This window comes from Myotis brandtii, unplaced genomic scaffold (genome assembly GCF_000412655.1).
Source record: "Myotis brandtii unplaced genomic scaffold, ASM41265v1 scaffold193, whole genome shotgun sequence".
NCBI classification, from domain to species: domain Eukaryota; kingdom Metazoa; phylum Chordata; class Mammalia; order Chiroptera; family Vespertilionidae; genus Myotis; species Myotis brandtii.
The window spans coordinates 1,106,876-1,115,471 of record NW_005357191.1 but is presented as its reverse complement, the minus strand read 5'-3'; the positions used below and the strand labels follow the sequence as shown (position 1 = coordinate 1,115,471).

The window sequence follows — 8,596 nt, the reverse complement described above, 5'->3', positions numbered from 1 at the left end:
CCCCGGCGTCCGCTGTTACGCAATGGAAACAGCGAAAGCCCCGCCCTCCCGCCTTCTGGGCCTTCTGCTGCGGCCTCTCTGGCGGATTTTTCCCCCTTTGTTTTGGTAATCCTCACCCAAGGATACTTCAATTGATATTTGGAGAGAGGATGGGAGGGAGAGACATCTATTGATTGCCTCCTGCACGCGCCCCAACTTCGCTGTGGATGGAACCTGCAACTCGGGAATGAACCTGGGAATGAACCTTCCGTGCGTGGGCGTCGTTCTAACCACTGAGCACACGGGCCAGGGCGGGATTTTTTCCCCCCTTTACCTACCTTTAAGCACTAGCCTTTCTGTGATGCCTTGGAAAGGATAAATTGGATTTCCCCCTCAACCCTAAGAAAATTGCCTAGTGGCTGGGCAAACAGTAATATTTTGAAAACAAAGTATAACAACTTTACAATTTCGGCATGTCCTTGAAAAGGAGGCGTTTTGGTTCCTAGAGTTAAACTGTCATTTTTAAACCTTAGAGACAGTTTTCCTGATCAAGATTTGGTAATTAAGTTCTTACCTAGTTCTTGATCTGGCTCCTTTTACAGTTGAGGACACTGAAGCCCAGGCAAGTTCAGTTGCCTAGTAGTTCCCAAGTAATGTAGGTTCCTGTATAATTTCTGCCAAAATATCCTTGTTTCCATTAATGTAAGAGTAGACTGATACACATTGACTTGGAAGAATTCTGCAGGTTTTGGAAGGACACTTGTAGTATTGACTAACTATCTGAATTTAACGGAAAGCAACCTGTAAAACAAGAACCAAGTACACTGGAAGCCACCTTGCAGTGGGCGAGACTGGGTTTGGCTTCAGCTGTTCAGCTTGGAGCATTTTAGCTTTGTAACATTGATCCCCTTCAGGTGAGTATTGGCCCTGCAATTTGGATTGTAATGTCACTGCTAATAAGGTTTAAAATGATCAAAGGTCCCAGACCAAAAGTTGAAACAGATATATTCAGGAAATGCATTAAAATAATAAGGTTCAGAATTAACTTACTGAGAAGTTACAAATTATGTTAATGGAGATATTTGGGTAGTGAGCATGTGGAGATTTTTGTTAAGAAACTTTCAATATTGGCTTTTATTGATGGGTTGAGAATAAAGTTTCATCTGGAGGGGATAACAGCTTAATTACCGAGAAGAGACTCTAGGAGTCGGCAGTATCTTGGTCATTTTAGGCTTTGCATGTGATCTACTTTGTTGGGGCGTGAATAGGCATTTCATCAGTATCACCCAGAGGTGATTTTAAATTTTAAATTCTGTATTAACGGTTGTTTTCTTTCCAGACTGCAAAATTCAAAATGGGGCTCAAGGTATACGTTTCATCTACACCAGAGAAGGCAGACCGAGTGGCGAGGCTTTTGTTGAACTTGAATCAGAAGATGAAGTCAAATTGGCCCTGAAAAAAGACAGAGAAACTATGGGACACAGATATGTTGAAGGTTTGATTTATGTTGCCCTAGTAACAGTAAATAAACATTAAACAGAGATCTATTTTATCCCTCCTGAACTTTAGGTATTTGACCGCATGGAAACGGTCACCTAAGGGTTTGTGGCAGCTCTTCCTAGATTATCTAAAGACCCAGGAAGTCTGAACTTAGTTCTCTAACTTTCCAAAATTGACTAATTCTAAGCACCTCTTTCAGTATTCAAGTCAAACAACGTTGAAATGGATTGGGTGTTGAAGCATACTGGTCCAAATAGTCCTGACACGGCCAATGATGGCTTTGTACGGCTTAGAGGACTCCCCTTTGGATGTAGCAAGGAAGAAATTGTTCAGTTCTTCTCAGGTATGTAGTCGTGTTTGTTGCTGAGCAGTGAGTTTTGGCTAGCTCCTGGCAACATGACTTAATAGACCTTAAAGTTGAGCAACTGAGATATTTAAACAGATATTTATATGCAGATGAATTAATGTTTTCTTCCTGGAGACCTTCATATAATTTAGACCCATCTTAATGGTGGAAATTAAGTATTTTGAAAATGCTAACTTGCCTGTATTTAGTATTGTAGTTCAGAGTAGATCTTTGAGGATTGTCCTCAACAACTTTAACTACTTTCCTCACAATGCTGTTCAGCAAAGTACTTCAAGTTAAAGGTAAGATCCCTAAACATTAGATTAGTGTGAGTTAGGTGGTTGTAATTTATGGCAGGTGTATATGTTGTAAGACACGTTGGGTCTTGGGACCAAAAATGTCTCTTAACGGTCTAATTCTCTTTATGCAGAAAAACTGATTTAGCCAGGAAAATCTAAATTTACTAAAAGTCAAAGAATAATTGAATGTTATAGTCTTAGTATCTGAAATACAGAGAATGTTTTAAAGTTGTTCTGGGCCTAAAGTATTTGAATGTTTTTATGCTGAAGAGCTGATAAAATTGCATGTTTAGTAGAATGTTTGATCCTATATCTAAAATACTATTAGTTGATATTCATGGTGTCATAAACTGGAATTAAGAACAAGACATCCTCTCATGGTTTAGGGTAGTATAAATTAAAATCCTGACTGTTAGATATGTATCAAGTCCTAATATTTTGCCAGAATTTTTGAGATCAAGTCTGTTTTTATTGTTTTATCTAAACTGGTGAGAATTCAATGCTGTCAACGTTAAATATGAACATAATTTCATATCTTCTAGGAAAGTGCTTTAAGCCCTTTTTGTAAGCTTGGGAATGTATCCACGGAAAGGATTTTTCATAGACGGAATTTCCAGAAGTGAATCATACTACTGTTAGAACATAAAATGCATGATTGTGCTGTCTAGATCAGTTTATTTGTTTGCTGAAAGTTTAGATTGTATGTTTGTCAATGATATACTTAAGCAATGTTTCAATTTGTATATAAAATGTTTAAATGTGTAAATTTTTAAAACTTGAAGTTCCACTAACGTAAAACATTGAACTATAAAAATGAGGCAAAAGGTGTTTCTTGAATTTAGTAAAACTGTTGTATTTAATGCTTGAAACTTTTATTAAATTATTGTGTAATTTTCAACATTGAGTAGATAAGAGTGTTTGTTATTTGTTGAATTCTTAATTCATCCTGTGCTCAGCAAGTTTTTTCTTTGTGCCATGGGTGTGTTAAGAATTGTTATACTTAGTCATAATGGAACTTCATATTACTGCAATGCATTTTTAAAGAGTACTTGTTGAAAGCATACCGTTCACCTAAAGTTAAAATTCTGGTTTATTTAAAGCTGTAAGAAGAATCATTTCTGGGCTTGTGATGTTAATATTGCCCCCCTACTGGGGTTATTTGTCCTTGGGTTGAAGGGTTGGAAATCGTGCCAAATGGGATAACATTGCCGGTGGACTTCCAGGGGAGGAGTACGGGGGAGGCCTTCGTGCAGTTTGCTTCACAGGAAATAGCTGAAAAGGCTCTAAAGAAACACAAGGAAAGAATAGGGCACAGGTGGGGATGGATGGTTGGTTGGATTTGTCACTTTTCTTATGGTAAAACATTAAATCCATATTCTCTCTGCTTAGGAATAATAAATTTTTCTAGTCCCAATTAATTGATGTTTGGCCACAATTTTCGAACTTTACACTATGCCAAAGTCCCATAATGCATTCTGATTAAATTTTAGATTTTAAAATTGGTCTTAGTTAATTTGGTCTACTATATAGTTTTGTAAGATCTATTTAACCCCAATCAATTGAGTTGAGAGACTATGGCTTTTAAAAAAATGTAATGCAAACCTGATTTTAGCTGTAACACCCACATAGTAAATTAATATTACCATAAGAAAATGTGATACTTTCTGATCTTGTTTTTAAAGTTGAAATGCAACAAACTTTCTTGCTGTATAAATATTCTGCATATATATTAATAAGCATAGCTTTCAAGAAATTGTCACAAAAGGTTTTATTCTCTTCGCTTGTGACTATTTTTCATTGAAGCATGCGCTTACCTATGCTGATTCCTACTAAAAGCATAGGCTGGGGTATTTATTGGCGAAAGAAAATGTGTAGTGTGGGCTAGACTGTTGGTGGAGGCTGGCTTTTTAGCCCACTTGCTATACGTGCTGCCAAAGGATTTAAGACGTGAAATGTTGAAAGTTGAGTGGAATCTTTTCCCTCCTAAAACATTTGTTTATAGTACTCCTCTCCACCCCTAAAGGTGGGCTTCTCTGCTTTAGAGGAGTGAGTTTTCTATAAAGTTTACATGAAATAATCTTACAATTGAGTGAATTTCTGGTCATTGCCTATGCAAGTATAAGAAATCTGGCTTTAAATATTAGTCAGTTTCATGGCTATGACTACATTGTTTTCTTGTGTAACTAAATACCTGTATGACATGAACTAATTTTTCCTCTCCCCTCCCCGTTCCCTTCTTCATGAACAATGCTTTAGGTATATCGAAATTTTTAAGAGCAGTCGCGCAGAAGTCAGAACTCACTATGACCCACCACGAAAGCTTATGGCCATGCAGCGGCCAGGTCCCTATGACAGACCTGGGGCCGGCAGAGGGTATAACAGCATTGGCAGGGGAGCTGGCTTTGAACGGATGAGGCGTGGAGCTTACGGTGGAGGTATGTGAGAATATGCAGGCGTGAGGAGGGTGGTTCTTGTGTGTTGTCATTTGATTGATTGTACTTTTTGTCTTTTAAGTTATGGAGGCTATGATGATTATAATGGCTATAATGATGGCTATGGTTTTGGGTCAGATAGATTTGGAAGAGGTAAGGTAAGAATTGAATTTCTCAACCAAAGGCTACTTACACTTTGTCCATCTAGACCTCAATTACTGTTTTTCAGGAATGTCTGACCACAGATATGGGGATGGTGGCTCTACTTTCCAGAGCACAACTGGACACTGTGTACACATGCGGGGATTACCTTACAGAGCTACGGAGAATGACATTTATAATGTAAGTGTGAGATGAATTCATAAGTCAGCCCTTTCAGTAGAGCAGTAAAAACCTGGGGTCTTAATTCTGCCTAAGTGAAATGGGATGTTATAAATTTTTTGTAACATTAGAAAGTTGACTTGATTCTCTGAATACCTTGTATTTAGTTTTTTTCACCGCTCAACCCTGTGAGAGTACATATTGAAATTGGTCCTGATGGCAGAGTAACTGGTGAAGCAGATGTTGAGTTTGCAACTCATGAAGATGCTGTGGCAGCTATGTCGAAAGACAAAGCAAATATGCGTAAGTGTGATTTCACTTCACTGTCTCGGGGAGTCTTTACAGGTGGTTGTGTGACTGACATGCAGGAATAGAATAGAAAGGATGTACGAGAAATGGGTTTGCTGATGGTAGGTTAGCTCTTGGGGATGTTAAAATTTTGTGGGTTTTAAAAATTGTGACAAAGGATTTGTGGTACAAACATTGACTTTGAAATATATCCAATAAACTCAAGGCAATTTAGGTGAATATTTAAGATAAAAGACTAGTTTTGGAAAGCTGCATAATTAAAGTAAATCAACTGAGAAGCAGCTAGAATTTTTTTATACCAAAAAATATTTGAAGTTCAGGTCTTTGTTTAAGAACTTAGTATTCTTTCACCAACAAACATTTCAATTTCTTTTTTCTCATTTCAGAACACAGATATGTAGAACTCTTCTTGAATTCTACAGCAGGAGCAAGCGGTGGTGCTTACGGTAGCCAAATGCTAGGAGGCATGGGTTTGTGTAAATATCGCTTTAGTGTCTTTTTTTTAAAGCTAACCTTGTATGCCTTTTCTCTCATTTCAGAACACAGATATGTAGAACTCTTCTTGAATTCTACAGCAGGAGCAAGCGGTGGTGCTTATGGTAGCCAAATGATGGGAGGCATGGGCTTGTGTAAATATCGTTAGTTTTTTTAAAAACCAAAACGTTTATATCTGTATAAGTCAATTATATAAGTTAATTTATATTTCATGAGTTTAGCATATTAAGTTAGGCAAAGGAAAAAGCTTTTAATTTTGGGTCTGACTTAAATCCTTGAGTTATGTAAAACTACTTAGAATAGATAACTAATTTTAAGTACTTTGTGGGGGGGCGTTAAAGAAACAAGTGGAATTGTTTATATAGTATAAATCTAAAGTGAATGACAGCAAAAAGCATAGGATCAAAATAACTTAAATTTTTGGACAAAATTTGTTGGGCATAATTAGGTGTTCAGTGATACCTATGTAATGACAATAGCTTTACTATATCAAGTTATGGGGAACAACCCCACTGATTTCAGTTAAACAGTTTCATAAGTTTTTCTCAAAATGCTTCTATGGAATCATGTGGATTTAGTCCTGCTGATGTGTATGCTTTTGGCCAGTTGGTTTATAAATGTTTGACTAGCTCAAATGATAGAAAGGTAGTCTGTTCATAGAAAATAGGCAAAGGGTTACAGTAATGTAAGATCAAGACTCGAAATCATAGATTTAGTTACAAGCCCGGTACCACCAGGTACCACATTACATAGGGAACAAGGTTCTAATGGTCTCTTAACTTAACAGCAAACCAGTCCAGTTATGGTGGCCCAACAAGCCAGCAGCTGAGTGGTGGTTATGGAGGTGGCTATGGCGGCCAGAGCAGCATGAGTGGATATGGTAAGTGTGTTTTTAATATACTTGCAGTAAGTTTTAGGTAGGTTTCTTTAGTTGGGGGAATATGCAGGCTCCTTTTTTGGCGAAATTGGGTTATTAAATATATGCTTTTGTTCCTGTTAAAACAGTTAATAGCTTAATTTGCAGGCCCAATTTAATGTGGTGGAGGGGGGAGTGTTCTATAAATTAAATACACAACTTGGAATAATGTAGTCAGAAAACATCTGCCTCCATGTATTAAAACATTAAATAAACAGTTCTCTTTCTCTGTCTTTTGGTTAGTGTACTAAATTCATTTTAGATGGAGGGAGAATTGAAAATAGTAAAATGGGGGTTGGGTTCAGGACCGTATTTACTAGTCAGTTAACCTAGGATTGGTTTTATTTTTTTCAATTGGTCTAAAGAATGGTGATTTTGGTATTATAGTCTTACCCTACAAAATCCTTTTGCAGACCAAGTTTTACAGGAAAACTCCAGTGATTTTCAATCAAACATTGCATAGGTAAATATTTTCTCAAAAAATATAATTTAAATTCCCAATAGCAAATACTGATATGTTGTGCTGATACTTTTTCTATAGCAGTCAATGGCTCTGACTTAACTCCATGGAGGCTGCCATTTTGGGCACAGTGAGTTGCCTTTAGTCCCAGTCTCACTCCTGCCCACCATGAATAGGAAAAGCAAGACTGCCCCTGTGCTCCCTATTCATATATGCCATTCGATGGACACATTGTTGTTTATGGTAAAATTTTTAAAAATGCCTTGTTTAGTTTTAGAAACATGAAGTAATTTTGCAATTTTTGAAAAACACTAGTTTTCCTTTAAACTTAATTTTCCATGTTGATCCTGAAGCACCTGCTTTTTAAATGGTAGCACGAGAGTCTGGCAAGATTTTGGTACTGCAGAGAAAAGGGGTTCATTGAGACTTGTTTGGATTCGGGAGTCCCTTTTCCCAAACATGCTTCTCGCCACTTGGACAGCAGCCATTTGTACTCGTATTCTTTTCAAACTTTTTCCTGGAATGCGATATTTTACTTGACTGATAATGTGATACTTCTCCTGACTTCTCAAATTGATCTCTCTGCAGGCAGCCAAGGAGCAGTGAACAGCAGCTACTACAATAGTGGAAGCCGTGCATCTGTGGGAGTGAACGGAATGGGAGGGATGTCTAGCATGTCTAGTATGAGTGGTGGATGGGGAATGTAATTGATCCTTATCACTGACTCTTGGTCAACATTATTTTAAAGAAAAAAAAACTAACAATTTTTGCAATACCAACTTGTGATTTATGCTTACTCTAAGTGGAAATAAGGATTGAATTAAAGACTTAAAGGTTCATTATTTTTGAACACAAATATTCATCTAGGATGTAACAACTAAGTTGAGTAAACTATAACTGTTAAACAATTTTTAGCTTTTCTCAAGTTAGTTCTATTGTAGGATGTACTTAAGCAGTAAGTATATTTAGGTTAAAGAAGTTGAATTATGTTAAATGTTGCTCTTACATCACATCACATCGAACACTTCATGGAAGCATGTTGAAAAAACATGCTTTTTTGTAAAAATATAGGAGCTGTGTCTACAATTAAAAGTGAAACATTTGGCATGTTTGTTAATTCTAGTTTCATTTAATAACTTCCAAGGCATGTAAGTTGAAGCTTTTTTTAAGTTAATGGGAAAATTTTGAGACGCAATACCAATACTTTAGGATTTTGGTCTTGGTGTTTGTATGAAATTCCGAGGCCTTGATTTAAATCTTTCATTGTATTGTGATTTCCTTTTAGGTGTATTGCGCTAAGTGAAACTTGTCAAAATAAATTTTCCTTTTAAAAACTGCACTTTGTCTTGTCTGTGCTTCAGTGTCATGTGGCCTGTTTCTTGGGCTCTATGCCTGCCTGGGCGTAGGTGACAGTGGCCCATGTCTCTGGCTGTGACAGGCTCCCCAGTTGAGGCTGTTGTGTAGAGGTCTTCAGACTTCCCTCCAATACTAGGTAATCATGGCTTTGGGCCCCTTGTGGACGGGCTCTGTGTTTGTGTG

General features: G+C 37.3%; 1 protein-coding gene across 7 annotated transcripts in view; it reads left to right on the top strand.

The window, feature by feature from the left end:
• HNRNPH1 (heterogeneous nuclear ribonucleoprotein H1 (H)) overlaps positions 1-8,396 on the top strand; it is a 9,201-nt gene extending 805 nt beyond the window's left edge. For 2 of the 7 annotated variants that reach the window (XM_014538551.1, XM_014538552.1), the window contains exons 3-13: positions 1,319-1,474; positions 1,679-1,822; positions 3,301-3,439; positions 4,381-4,559; positions 4,638-4,709; positions 4,765-4,898; positions 5,045-5,180; positions 5,573-5,632; positions 5,726-5,815; positions 6,469-6,561; positions 7,646-8,396. In XM_014538551.1, the coding sequence (XP_014394037.1) occupies positions 1,319-1,474; positions 1,679-1,822; positions 3,301-3,439; positions 4,381-4,559; positions 4,638-4,709; positions 4,765-4,898; positions 5,045-5,180; positions 5,573-5,632; positions 5,726-5,815; positions 6,469-6,561; positions 7,646-7,764 (1,322 nt within the window). In that variant the 3' untranslated portion in view covers positions 7,765-8,396. Of the gene's footprint in view, positions 1-1,318; positions 1,475-1,678; positions 1,823-3,300; positions 3,440-4,380; positions 4,560-4,637; positions 4,710-4,764; positions 4,899-5,044; positions 5,181-5,572; positions 5,663-5,725; positions 5,816-6,468; positions 6,562-7,010; positions 7,061-7,645 lie in introns of all 7 variants that reach the window. The other 5 variants (XM_014538555.1, XM_005864914.2, XM_014538553.1 and 2 more) reach the window with 5 other exon arrangements.
• The last annotated feature ends 200 nt before the right edge of the window (positions 8,397-8,596 follow it).